General features: G+C 45.7%; 1 protein-coding gene across 11 annotated transcripts in view; it reads right to left on the bottom strand.

Annotated features, from left to right (window-relative positions):
* The window catches only part of LOC119180354 (uncharacterized), a 73,075-nt gene that overhangs the window by 24,882 nt on the left and 33,382 nt on the right, over window positions 1-14,811 (bottom strand). For all 11 annotated transcript variants that reach the window (XM_075869451.1, XM_075869452.1, XM_075869445.1 and 8 more), the window contains 3 exons: window positions 13,466-13,726; window positions 4,625-4,841; window positions 1,045-1,214 (listed from right to left, as the gene is read on the bottom strand). In XM_075869451.1, the coding sequence (XP_075725566.1) occupies window positions 1,045-1,214; window positions 4,625-4,841; window positions 13,466-13,726 (648 nt within the window). The remainder of the gene's footprint in view (window positions 1-1,044; window positions 1,215-4,624; window positions 4,842-13,465; window positions 13,727-14,811) is intronic.

Here is a 14,811-nt window from a genome sequence, read left to right as displayed (position 1 = left end):
GCAATGATATGAAAGGTGTGGAGACAGCTTAGCAAAAGGCTTACACTAAGAAGCGAGTGGGAAGGGACATGGTGTTCTCCACTGTCATCGCACACAGAGACGGAACGGTCGGTTGATTGATTGATTTGTGGGGTTTAACGTCCCAAAACCACCATTTGATTATGAGAGACGTCGTAGTGTAGGGCTCCGAAAATTTTGACCACCTGGGGTTCTTTAACATGCACCTAAATCTGAGTACACGGGCCTACAACATTTCCGCCTCCATCGGAAATGCAGCCGCCGCAGCCGGGAATCGAACCCGCGACCTGCGGGTCAGCAGCTGAGTACCTTAGCCACTAGACCACCGCGGCGGGGCGACGTAACAGTCGCGTTCGTGGACCCTTCGACACGGTTCAGAAACAGCACTCGAGGCAGCTCCTAAATAAAACAAGGGCTTATTAACCCAAGATACAACACAGTGCGACAATCACGGGCTTGTGGGCCAACATAGCAACTCTGCAAAACTGGCGGAGTGAATGTTTGCCGGCAGGCGCTAACGGCTCTCACGCAAAGGGCAACATTGGAGGGCACGTCTGAGAAGCCACCAGCAAAAGCAGTGCGTCCAACTCTCGTGCAAGCTTGTGAGTATCTACTGCCACAGCGCACAAGAGCACAGGGAGCAAGCAAACTAAGAGGAAAGGGAGATGTTACGGGCAGCCAATGAGGATCGACGAAGCATCGTGACATGCGCTAGCATGATCCGAGGGGAAGGCATTGTCCGGGCATGCTCGGACACCCGTCTCTGGGCATAAAAAAACTGCCACGCGGCTTGCACCAGAAAGAAGGCCTTGTGACGAAGCCATGGGGACCATGTCGCTGATTATTGGCAGTTACCGACGCATGAGAAGCACAGGGCCAACACTTGCGCTAGCTAGAGAACGAGGTGCCAAATAGGGAGGGCACACTCGGTCCCCACGAGGAACGAGATCAGCCAGTTCTCAGATCAGCCGGCTACCCTGAGCTGGAAAGAAAAGGCAAAAAAGATGACAGATGTTCTGAACATACCTCGTTAGGTGGCAGCAGGGGTAGTACGAGGCTGCCATCGTTAGGCTGAAATCCGCCTGGCACGCTAAGCACCTCCTTTGAGAAGAACTCTTCAAACATGGGCACGGTGCCCACTTCCTCAACTTCGGAGTTCGGAGGTGGCATTGGCAAGCCATGCAGGTCATGCAGCACTGCCGAGAAAAAAAGGTCACGATACTGCTCAGCACACACGAAAAATTGTAAGTACACCATTTATCATTCTAGTCGGCCTGTTTTTATGTTCACTGCTGAACGAAGGCCTCTACACCATCTATCATACTGGTCAGCCTGCTTTTATGTTCACCTTCGGACAAAGGCCTCAATTTCTTGCTCTCGCATTCGTTGCTTCTCCCTCGCAGCGAAGCTGTGACTTTTTTTTTTACAGCATATCTTAATCCTTATGTTAATAAATGAACATTTACTGACTCGTTAATGGTCGTTTGAAACCATGCTGAACAGAATTAGTGTAACCATACTAATGTAGCAAGATACAAAACTTCATGCCAGAAAGTCGTAACAAGATATATTTGCAACAATATTCTGTACACTGCTCTCAACAGTCTACTTCTGACAGGACGTGGAGCCGTTGTTGTACTATGAAGACTTACAGGGTCCGTTTACATTTGCCTAAGACAATTCAAGAGAAGAAGCCCACTTTTTTTTCATAAGTGGTTGTATTCAGACCTCTTTAGAATAAAGGTGCATCTTACATAAAAACAGGTTCGTTATATTTGAAAATAGTTATATTTCCAACGCTATAAAAAGTTATATTTCCAACACTATATCTATCGCTTGAGTATTCTTCATTTGCTTAGTTATAACCGATACTTCATTACACCTGGGTTCAGTACACAGAGGTTCGAGTGTATTGTTCTCCCCCTGCCCCCCTTCGAATGCTTTGTAGACCTAGCGTGGTTTTGTACTGCTTCCAAGATTGGAGGCATTTCAAACTTCCTAGACCTTCACCATGATTGACCCTCCCCCCCCCCCCATCACTAGGCAATGCAAAGCGACAATGTTGTTACTGCATGGTAACAAATAACAATGACCAGCTAAAGCAGCCAAAATAATGATGTATAGTGCTCTTCCTGAACACTTTCACCTAATTTTCTTACTCTTACAAAGCTGTAACATGAATGTCAAATAAAACACAAACAGTGGAGTGTTTTGCCAAAGCATAAGGAGCTCTAGAGTGCATGTCATCCTGTCATAAGCATTGAGAGGCACACACACCCAATCAGGCAGCACTGCGCAATCGAAAGCGTGAATGTGGCTCACCAGTGGCACACTGCAAAAATGTTTCTAATCAAAGGGTGTGAAATGCATCAAGTGCCCCACTGATGGCTTTTTATTGAGAGCCACTAATACGTGTAACAAGTTTAAATGTGTATTCAACGTGCCCAAGATACACTACCTGTCCGCAATAGCCCACTCATCGGTGAACTGTTCACCCAATGCAAACTTCTGCGAAGAAACCGTAATATTGATTGCTCTTTGCTTCCAAAGCGGTGTACTCTCATTACCTTACATGGCAGGGTGTTTGCGCTTTCACATAAGCTATTTGAACGCTATCCAGCCAAGTGAGTTACACTACTAGCTCGGGATAATGATCCTGAGCCTGATGGATGTGGGCATATATGTTAAAAGTAAACGTTTCTTAACTTCTTGTAATGCTGGCAGCCATCTGAAGAACAATTACTAGCAAAAAAAAGTTATGGCTTTGCCGCAAAGGCGAAGCAATGAATGCGATAGCAACAACTTGGATGGTGTGGAAATCCAGCAGAGAGTGTCTGTATAATTGCTATCGCAATAATACAAGCGGTAGTTGAGGAATGCCGTGCGATGCAAGCGAATCATAAAGAAAATTCTGCTGCTCTAGCTAGGGCCTAGCAGTTGGCAAAAGCCCTGAATTTCTCCTACCACGTTACCAGAGCGCGGTTCACAGCGCCGCCATTGGTGGTGCACAAGGCAAATATCACGTTTTTAGCGTTACACCAAGTTTTTAACATTACACCGAGCTATATGAGACCACTACAGTATACGACACCCCGTGCCCCAAAATTGCTCTCCACTAAGTACGCAGCCATATTTCTAGTTTATGAAAAAAAAAAATGCAAACATTAGAAAAACGCCAATCCTGCCCGGTGGGCGCAGCACAGTCACAGCAAAAGCTAGAAGAGGGGCCCTTCAGAGCCTTTTCAAAACAGTCTTTGGGTAACTAATGCAAGCACACTTGCTTGGTACCCACTAAGGCATCAATAAACTTTTGGGTGGTAGGCCTGCATTCGCTATGCTATTTTTCCTCATAATTCTGAGAAGCGTGGTATCCGCTAAACACAAGAAATTTTGTGCCAATTGTCCATGCAGTGGCTGACGACGATGAGAAATTATGGCTGTAGAGGGCATGCGCCACAATTAATAACAAAACAAGAACAAGCTTTTGTAATGGGTTGGAGCATTATATGACGCACTCAATATGCTAATCACATTGTGCGACGACTGGTTGTTCACTGTTTTAAAACACTTTACAAGTCATATTAACATGATTGGTTTCCCGACATAAAGCCAACCTAAGGCAAGTTTGACAACGACCCCGTTCCGAAGTGGCTTCCCGTTCTTGACGCTTGTGTGTGTTTGCCTGACTTCTGACGAAGTATGCTCTATGTACTTTACTGGTGATAATGTCATTCATTAAAGAAAAAAAAAACTCACAAGCACGGGAGTAGCTCTGTGGTAGAATACTGGGCTGGCACCTAGCGGACCCGGGTACGAGCCCCCCTGTGCCATTGGTGCAAGTTTCTCTTTTTTTTTTTTTCTAAATATCGCGCGATGTGATTACAGACACCGGCAACGGCAGCAGACAACATGCAACTGCGCGTGACCCGAAAAGTGATCTCATAACAGCTTTCAATGTAAAACACACCACTTGCATGTGCTTGAGGTGTGCATGCAAAAGCCCGGTGTGCGCGAGTCATCAAAGTTCATGAGAAGTGAATACTTTATTAGAACAAATGGAATTTTCCGCAACGTTCAAATTCAAAAATTTCAGGCTTGGTTTCGGCCAGTAGTAAGTTGCTTTTTTTTATGCCTTTAACTTATTCACATTAATATTGTAACTATTACAATACTGTCAAAAGAATAGGAGTAATGTCCCTTATACCGTTCTTGGCATCATAGTCTGTTGGTTTGCAATATAGTTGTGTCTAGAAAGACAAACAGGCCCTTAGAAGGGTAGCGGACAAGGTCACTCCTGAAATGACTATGCGGAAATGCCAGAAGTCATACGCACTAACTGAGTGACGTCTGCCCCCGTAGAGTAGAAGCAGATCGCACATGGCAAAGACGTGATGACCGTCCCTTGCACATGGTCGCAGGTACCGTAGAGTTCTACATTCTTCGATGGGCAAAGTATCCACGCAGGTCTACTCTAATTAAGCTGATGTCACCTAGTAAGCGCATGTGGCCGCTGGCGGTTCCGCAGGGTCATTTTAGAAGCAACCTTTTTACGGCCCCCTTTGAATTGTCATCTATAGTGCTGTGAAGGCTACATTCTTATGCTTACCATTTGCCACAGCATGCCACTCCTGGTGCTCGTAGACACATAGGCTGGGTGGTGAGACCCTGACTCGACACGCTGTCTGCGCGTACTGGGCAATGGCCTTGTTCAATGCCTTGCGCACTAGCTTTGGCCTTCGTGGTGGGCGCTTCTCCTGGTCAAGCCGCCAGACCTTTCGGTACAGCCTCATGCACATCGTCAAATCCGCCCGTTCACCTTGGCCCTGCCAAGAGCACACTGCCATTTCACACAGGCACATGCAACAGCTGCGTGTGATGTCAGTCAACTGTATGCCTATGAAGCCATAATGTTCCCTAGCATTACCTAGAGGAAAAACTTGCACAACAGCACTTTTGTATGCACAAAAGTACTGCCACTGTCGGATTTAGATTGGCATACTTGTCGGATTTGGATTGGCATCATTACTGAAGAGACCGGACACCTCGGGATTGAGTCTGGTTAGAATCAGTCTTTGCACCAGTCTTGCACTGCAGGCGGCCGCAATGAGCTCAGTGATGGTCGCGAACAGTCCAGGCGCAGAAGAAGCAGCAAGCGGTTGCCATCGCTCACAAGTTTGTACGGCATTCTACGCAAGCGTAAGGTTCAGGAGAACTATCGCTTCTTTATTGCCAGGCCTGTTCACAGCCAGCACAATTTCTCGTCAGTGCACAAAATGTTTCACTTAACTTGGCGAACTTCTGCTTCGATGTGCAGTTTTAAAAAACTGAAATGTAGTGAGCAGCCACTAAGGTTAGAAAACTGACAACAACGTTGACGTTCACTCTGCGACGGTTTGACGTCTATTTGTTCCTTTCACCGTTTGCTTATATTCTGAAGGCGAGTGAGATTTTCTATTAGGGGCGAAGCTCCTTAGGGTGTGGGCTGTGCGTCCCGTCCCTGTAGCCTGTATGTAGCCACCTCTAGTTTAGTTCTTGCAGTGTTCACTAGATGGCGGTACCGTCTCCTGTATGTAGCCACCTCTCGTTTAGTTCTTGTAGTGTTTACTAGATGGTGGTACTTGTAGCTGATGATGAAAAGATGCAAGATGTTATAAACTAGAAAGCGGTACTTGTAGTTGATGAAAGACGCGAGATCTTATAAAATAGGAATGATGTCACATATGGCGCGTGTCATTGGTTGAAGGCAATCGTTTGATTTAGTGCGGCGACGTACGCTGGCGGGAGCTATGTAATAAAATCGAGTGGGAAAAATGTACAGAGGATTCATGGTTTACCAGGTTTACCTCCGGAGCTTCGCCCACTCATCATCATTCACTTCGTGGATATGGCGGAATTTTTTTTAAATGCAGAACAGGTCAATGGCATCCATTTATGAAGCTTCACTTTTAGAGAAACCTTACTTGAACAGCCATATCCATGTTACAGGCCAACACATGTAACAGCACGCAAAACTGGAAAGGACGACACAGACTGAAGAGCACAGACTTCCAACTGTTTATTCCGCTGACAATACCAGATACAAATACAAACAAAGAACCAGTGCACAAAACAAAGCCTAGAAATAAAGCAATTAGTAAGAAATGTAGTGATTGATACCATTAAATCATAATCACCTAGTTTCTAAAAATCTTAGCTCATCCTTTGTCAATGCAACCCATGGCATGCTGACACATCCCTCTCTTGCACAAGCAATCTCTACCGCCTCAACTATTTCCCTGATGCACTTATCTTTGTGGCAATAAACAGTGCACTTTGTTCGAACTCAAGTTTGCAAAGCTGGGAACGTTGACACATAGACTTAGCACCTCAGTTGCCGCAGTGTAACTTAATAAGCCTTTTGTTTCCATCTTTTATATTCTTGTTGTGCTCATTTAGGTACGTGTTTACTTCATGATTAGAACTTATCGGTATCACCCAGTACATTTCTTACTGATTGCTTTTTCCTATGGCTTCGTTCTTTGTTTTACCTGCTGACACTTTGTATGTGTTTATATCTTTCATCATTCATGGAAGAAACAGTTTGTTTGTTCCTTCATTCAATACTGCAGACCTTACACAGGTCCAAGCAGGGTGATGGCAATAAACAAAGTAAACATAAACATAATTAATAGAGTTTGTGGCCAGCACAATGTGACAGAAACAAACAAAGAATTATTAAAATAAACATAAACATAATTAATAGAGTTTGTGGCCAGCACAATGTGACAGAAACAAACAAAGAATTATTGCGATCTGTCACAGTTGAAAGTCAGCACTCTTTACACTATGTCGTCCTACAGTCAAATCAGGCTACAACGAAACTGGTGGGATGCGTGACAAAATACCTTGTCACGGAATTTCGTTATAGCAAAATTTCATCTATATACCACAAAATTTGGTAAGATCTCATGATTACGACGCACCCTTTCAGCCCAACAAGCACATGCATTGAACTCTTGCTAATTCAGCCGTACCTTGCCAAACACAAAAAAATAGAGGAAGCGCTAGTTACACAGAAGAAAATACGATATTCAGACTACCCTTGGGGTGTGCCAAATGCAGAGCGTCGCAAAGAAGAGTACGACAACTTCGCTAGAAGCCAAATGATAATTGCAACTGAAAGTGACGAAGCTCTACACTACCGCAGCCATAAGTGAATGACAGGAAAGCCGTAACGCTTCGCGTCGTTTTATGGCTTTATTACCTTTACCCTACGGCTGTGTTGGCTGCGCAACTTGGCATCGTACTTGCTACCGACGAACAAGACGATGAAGACCGCGATTGCTCGTGCGTGCACGATGATAGGTGCGCGCTGCTCACGTGTGCGCCCTTACGATGCGTGGTTGTCATTCTCGATCGCACGGCTAGTGACGACGAGCGCTAGTTTTATTTTGAGCGCGACGTCAAAAACATATGGCGGGGGTTCTAGTAGATTGTAATTCTGCCGCAGCCAACACGTACTTCAAGTCCACCGACAGCGTCATGGATGGGTGAGCTGTACACAAGCATCTAAAGCTGTACACAAGCGCGTGTGGTGGCAGAAAGCATGTCTCCAATCAAGACATGGTTGTTGTGATACGGCCGTGCACTCTGGATGCCATCAGCTGTCGAGAAATGGCCGAGCTGGGAGTGAATTTCGTGGCAATCCTAGGCAAGTTCCTTTTCCTGATGGGGTAGTACTCGCAAAAACTTCCTTAAGGTGGAAATATCCAGAAAAAGTATTCGTTGTGACAATACATATTTTACATTGTTTTATATGGGCGGCTGGCGGGGAATCGAAAATTATTCGTTGTGGTGAAAATTTCGTAGTAGCAAACTTCGTTATGGTGAGATTCGACTGCACCCAATTTTGCACGCTGTTACATGTGTTGAAATCAGCCAAGTAGCCCAGCAAGCAGCAATTTTAAAAGGCCAAGCTTTGCTCAACACCAGCAAATACCACCTTGGCCGACACATATTCCCCATTCCCATTATTCCTATTGCAACACAGGAAATTCACAGCAGGGTTTGTACAAGTTTTCAAAGCGTACATTCAAGGATATTCAAGGACTTTCCAGTACCTATTGCAAGTTTTTCAAGGACTCGAAGGGGCATGCTAACTTGAAATTTTTCACTCTAAAATTTTCAAAAATGACCATTTTTATTGCACTTACAATAAATATATATATATATTTCAATTATAAAAACAAGAGCGTAGTCTCATTGACTTCTCGCACTCTCTCCATAGGGAGAGAGCACGATGCCATGTCGGAAACTTTTGCGCTGATGGGCTTCATGTGTAGTCAGGCCATGTGTAGTCAGGCCTTAAAGGAGTCGTGGCACAATATTTGTGGCTTGCATGCTCTTTGCTGCAAGCTTCAATTATAGCTCCAATAAGCACGATACATGCACGAAGGTTCATTTATTCTTGCTATATAATTTGCTTCCTTTTTGATATAGACAATTCAGAGTTAGTGTTTGTGGGCACCGAGTTGGGCAGATACATAGCAGTGTAGCTGACTTAGTCACGTGATCACAAAGCTTTGCACGCGTCATGCTGAGTATTGTCAGTTCTCACACACATGTGCCACACAAGCACCTACAAAACGAACTCTCCACTACCTGCAGCAGCCGCGACGTTTTGCCAGTATGTACAGGGTGGAAGTACGGAGGTCACTCACCGGACTACAGATCTGGTCCAATGTCACTAGAACTTTCGTTGCCCTTCCTATAGAGCTACGTCAGTGTTGGACGCGCTGGCGATGGGCCTTGATTAGTGGAATGAGCATTTAGGTACACTTGGGAAGGGACTTAAAATATATTCTTAAACCCACACGGTGCTTGCTATGCCATATATACTCGGGTAATTATCGCATTTCTAAATTTTGCCGCCTAAATTCGATTTTTTTCCCCTCGATAATGATCGCACCCCGAACTTGCCGCATCGATATGTCGTGTGCGAAGTCTAGCCGATGATCATCGCCTTTATTATCTGTCAAATGAAACTCGGCAACTGCATGCACCAAACATACCGTGTATCCTTAATTTTTGCCCACAGTTGGCGAGAACGTGCCATTTAGGATTGCAGTAAGGGCAAATGCCGCAGTTTTCACTGAATGACCGCCATGTGTTTTCATGTTTGTGGCAGCTGAACGCGCCTATCATTGTTTCTGTGATCTGAAAGCAGGCATCCCTATGCTAATGTTGTAAATTTACTGATTTAAATGAAAGCATTCCTTATTTAGATGAAAGAAACTGTTCTGACGCGCGTGACGTACTCACAACCTCCATAACTGACAAAAAGAAGAAAAAAATGCGGTTTCTTCGCTCCGTCAGCCGCCATGTTTGTTTTGACATCCCACACTGTTACAGCGGCGGCCACCTGTTGGTCGACCTGTGTTCATCCTGCAGCAATGTTTTTGTTTTTTTCTGAGACCATGTTTTTTTTGTGTGTGTTTTGTGATTGCCTGTTGAAGCGCCGCTTAACTGTAGGGCAGTATTCAAGCTTTACTGCCGCGTTCAAAGTGAAGGGGCTTGACTACGAGCTAGAGCACGGCAACCGCGCTGCCGGCAGACATTTCGGCGTCAACGAAATTCGGATCCAATATTCCGTGAAGCGTCCTTGTGAAAACCTGTGGTGCAGAGAAGCAGGGATGCACCCTGATGCTCGCAGTGACGGCAGATGGGCAGAAGCTGCCGCTGTACGTTATTCTGAAACAGAAAACAATTCCGAAGGGAAACTTTCCCCGTGGCATCCACATCCGTGCTCAAGCGAAAGGGTGGATGACGGCCGACCTTATGGTCGATTGGATCAAGACGGCTTGGGGGTAAAGAGCAGGAGCGCTTCTGCTTCCTTCACTTCTTGTGCTGGACAGCTTTCGAGGCCATCTCGTTGACAGTGTCCATACCGAGCTGAAGGAGCGGCGCACGCAAATCACAGTGATCCCTGGGGGTCTAACTTCGCTGCTACAGCCTCTGGACATGTCACTGAACAAACGGTTCAAAAATAACGACCGAAGGCTGTACGCAGAATGGATGGCGGCGGGCGACCACGATTTCACGCCAAGTGGCAAAATCAAGAGACCGTTCGTTGAAGTCCTCTGCTCATGGATTCTCGAAGTGTGGAGTACCATTTCTGATGAGGTGGTCGTCAAGGGCTTCAAAAAGACTGGCATTTCCAACGCGCTCGACGGATCGGAAGATGACCCTCTGTGGAACAGTGAAGACACTGCCGGTTCCGACAGGAAATCGTGCGGCGACGACACTGACGCAAGTCACGCTTTGGAATCTGAATAAATGTTAGGGGGTCAGAGAGGTAAAAAATAAAAGGGCAGTGTGCCATGCATGTAGCTCCTGCGTAATGCATGCATTTTTTTACAAAGGTAAGCCTTAATTTACTTTTATTTTTGGTTATGTTCATGATAGCTATCGTAAGAATTCTGGTTAGCGACCTTTTCGCGTTTTCGGTACTCGGAACATTTTTTCACTGAAAATTTACCCCGCGCAATGATCGCATCCCGAAGTCGGAGTCAATTTTTTTGAAAAAAAAAATGTGTGATCATTATGCCATATTTACTCGGGTAATTATCGCACCCCTAAATTTTGCCGCCTAAATTCGATTTTTTCCCCCTCGATAATGATCGCACCCCGAACTTGCCGCATCGATATGTCGTGTGCGAAGTCTAGCCGATGATCATCGCCTTTATTATCTGTCAAATGAAACTCAGCAACTGCATGCACCAAACATACCGTATCCTTAATTTCATGTTCATTTAGGTTTCATATATGGTAGCCTTGAAATTTGATGGCGCCACCCTCTAAAAAATGTTGGCTTGTGCACAGCTGACACCCGGCACATGGCTCAAGAACTAAGAAGTAACAACTGTGACAGTGGTTAATTTACACTCATCCTGCGAATACATGTGTGTTCTTTTCTAGCACTGTTCTTGGTTTGTTTAAGCAGCACGCTTCCAGTGCCGAGCTATGACAGTCGTTCATCAGCACCCGCCTTGTGCACTTTCTTTTCGGGCATCCTTCGTGCTTGAGCGGCGTGTTGCATATATAGGGTTGCTTGCCCTTCTTCGTGCAACATTCTAATTTCTTGCTATCACATTCACTGCTTCACCCTCGCCACAAACTTTTTTTCACATGCCTTTTGCTAAATGAGACCATGTGCACCCACGCCGCAATACTGCTTCAGAAATACGGAGTTTAACAGGTTCACACACTGATGTACCACATTTAGGAGGTCGCGATGTCGATATGAATGTGAACTGCTCAGAAAATTCAAGGATTTTCAAGGATGGCAAAAAATTTCAGTACTTTCAAGGGCGTTGAAAATGCAATTTTCAAATTCTAAAGTTTTCAAGGATTTCAAGGACCTGTACGAACCCTGTCACATAGACGGTGTTGCCAGATCTCCCTGTATCTTTTATATTTGTGAGAAACTAGTCGGATCTTATTAATTTGAACATGCTTAATTCAAACTTTCAACTAATTAGAACTCACACTGTGGTCCTGTCAAAGCTATGTGTATTTCAACGGGCAAAAACGCCCTGTAATTCGAACGCGCAAGCACTTGCAACGGTTCATTCGAACACACCGCACTCCAAAAATGCTCTCACACCACGCCCAATCTCGCGGCGGCACCTCCGACACCATAACGCTGCGCGCGAAGGAAAAGAAGAAAAAGAAAGAAAAGGCTGCGACTGAATGTTTGCTCTCTTGCAAATGCCAATCTGCAATGCACCTGTGCCACGCTTCTCCCTTTCCTGTCCTTGCCACGTAAAGGCCCTTGTCCTTTTAACACCATGCGCGAAGTGAGAGAGAAAAAAAGAAAGCTGCCGCGGAGTGTTTGTTCTCTCTCAAATGCCGATCTGCTTCTCTCTGCGTGGAGACACTCCTCCTTTCTTGTCATGAGCTGGCCACGCTCCGATTGCAGCGCAGAGGGTAGCAGCGGAGACGCAGTCGTTGCCATTGTCTTTAGAGAGTGTTGGCGCTGGACATTAACGCGCAACTTCTCTTGCCAGGAGAATGTTGAAGCCGAAGTAGAAATGCTTTGCAAACTGCGTGCGAAATTCATTGATCGCTGCAAGGCAAACATGTGCAGATGCACATCACTGATTACTTCAATCAATGATAGATGTCCTGTGATTTGAGAATAATATAAGCCTTCTGAAACTTCCCCCTCTTGTGTTAGCTCAATGCACATGCGCCACAGCACGGTGAGCTCTTTGTTCATTTAGCTTTCATTATTTCGAACATTTTCTGGCCCATTCGAGTTCAAATTATTGAGATTTGACTCTAAAGGCATATTAGGGTGGTCATTTGGGAGCACTCTTGGCATGTTCTTCAGTTCCCCAACAGGAGTGCAATGAATAACAGAACGCCAGAGCTTAACGAGACGGAAAAATAGGGTCGTGCTACAGTAATATTGTTAAAATGTGGTAGCAATTTATTCATGTGCGTATTTATTATGAACTCTTGAAATCGAGTGCTTGTTAGATTCGTGTGGATACTCTACTCGAAGGCATAGTTTTTATCAAGCTGATCCAAATAAATGCCTTTTCTAGTTTCTTTTCTCTCCTTGTAATGAAGCTACATTCAATGTTTTCAAGCAACATCTTTGGATGCACCTGGCATGTTAGCATTGCTCTTTTTGGGGGCACTTCTGATAAGCCAAATGCCTGATAAGACAAACAAATGATTGTGGTCCCTTGAAGTTCATCTGAACGAGTGTATACTGTACTGGCTGTCTTATACACTGCGAAAAACTGCATTTATTACAATGTGGTGAGCACTGCTGTCACATGCCAGCAGCAAGCAGCCCGTGCAGGCACACGGATTTGAAAAGCATACCAATGAACCGCACCGTCTGCCGTGGTTGTGCATGCCGGCTATATTGTTGGGAAGTGCGCTACTCTCTGAGGCAGTGCTCGGAGACAGAGTACATTGCGCGCCGATTTTGGTGCATCTCGGTTGTTGCCGCATATTGCGGCGCCACACAAAGTGAAGAAACACGCGTGCACTCTGAGTATCCTGGCTTCTCAGTATAAACAAAGCGTGTCGTCAAATAAAAGGTGGGAGAGCCCTACTAGTGCCACTGAAAACTCAGAGGTTGCTGTTGCACGTTAAATTAAAATTACTGGCTCGGTTCCCTCAATAACAACAAAATCTGCATGCTGCTTCCAAGAGTAGCGCGCTTCCAGAAAATGCGGCCAGCGTAAGCTGTCGTAGGAGACAGCGTGGTTAGAGACTCCATTCTTGGGGGGTCTGGTCATGTGCAGGCTGCTGCTGCCGCCCGACTCCAGTGCTCTCTACAGCGCAATACCGTGAGCTTTGAGTTTTCCCCAAAGGCGGAACAGCCCATGCGGTTGTTCCGACTAGCCGAACATCATGCGCTATGGTTGCCAACGGGTGCCCTGGCTACCTTTAGCAGCATTGCGGCAGTACGCTTCATTGTTTTGGTCCGCAGCAGGTGCAGGTACAGGAGGGTCCGGTACACCTCCAGGCGCTTTTCCCTCCTCATCCGTCGAGTGCGTTGCTCTACGTTCGTCACGGGACCCACAGGACCCGACAAGTAGCGCTCCAGGTCCACCGGGGTTGGACGCGCGATGCCAAGGGTCTCGCACAGCAGCCGATAGCGGCCCTTCACTGAGTTGATCGAACGCCAGGGCATCTCCTGTGCCAGCTGCGAAAGGGCCACGGTGAGAGGCTCGAAAGGCAAGAGATGTTTCACAGCATTTTCCATCAGCATCTGCCGCCAAGTGGGAGGACCTAATGACTACATTCAAAAATATTACGAAGTTTTATAGCCTGCAGAGGCGCCTTTACCCACCGCCTCACCTGAAACTCAATAGCCCACTGTCTGTTAAATGGTGAGTTACACACCAAATCATACAAGAAGACAGCACTAAACTACACGCTATATATCCAGATGTAACCCCTTCAGCGGTGGCGGCTACATTCGTGTAGGCAACTTTTTTATGCTAGTTGTGACTTGCGGGAAAAAGTGCGCGAGATATATGGTTCATCGGATGAATTTGACCATCGGCATAGTCAACACGTCCCGAATTAAACGCAGTGTAGTTTTATGACTGAAGCCAACCACTCTGTCAAAGACATTAAGATGTTTGATGGGTCGTTCAATGTGTTCCACAACCAAAAATAAAAACTAATCACACACACACATGTGAGACCTATGATTTCATTTTCACAAGGCCTTAAATGTACACTTCTTTCCTTCATTCATAGCGAGGATCTCGTTCTGGAAGACTTGGTGCCTTTAGATTGTATACGAGAGATTATTCGACAGCCCCCGGCTCGTAGTAACATCTTGTGCTATGTAACGCCAAGCAGGCAGACAGAGTGTGTTCCACACTCGCTGTCATGGCTACAGGTGGCACTGACTGACGATCTCACGTTTAATTCACATATACACCCAATAAAGTGGGTGGGCGAATAGCCACCATGGTAGCTCAGTTGGTAGAGCATCGAACCTCTTCATTCAAAGATCGCACGTTTGGTCCCTGCCCATGGTCCGTTATCTTTTCGTCTGTCACACTTACATTACAGTTACTTCTAATAACATCCCTTATACTTTCTTGGCATGATTGTCTGTTAGAGCTCATACTGGGCCTAACCAAGAAAACAAGACTTTCAACATACACTTCTTTCCTTTATTTGTTCGGTGGGTTGTATCACCAATTGACAGCTACAGTTTACCGCTACTTTGATAGTGGGAGTTAAAGGAAATAGCGTTACTGTACCACTAAC

This window comes from Rhipicephalus microplus, chromosome 7 (genome assembly GCF_043290135.1).
Source record: "Rhipicephalus microplus isolate Deutch F79 chromosome 7, USDA_Rmic, whole genome shotgun sequence".
Lineage (NCBI taxonomy): Eukaryota > Metazoa > Arthropoda > Arachnida > Ixodida > Ixodidae > Rhipicephalus > Rhipicephalus microplus.
The sequence above is the reverse complement of the archived record's forward strand: the minus strand, read 5'-3'. Positions and strand labels throughout refer to the sequence as shown.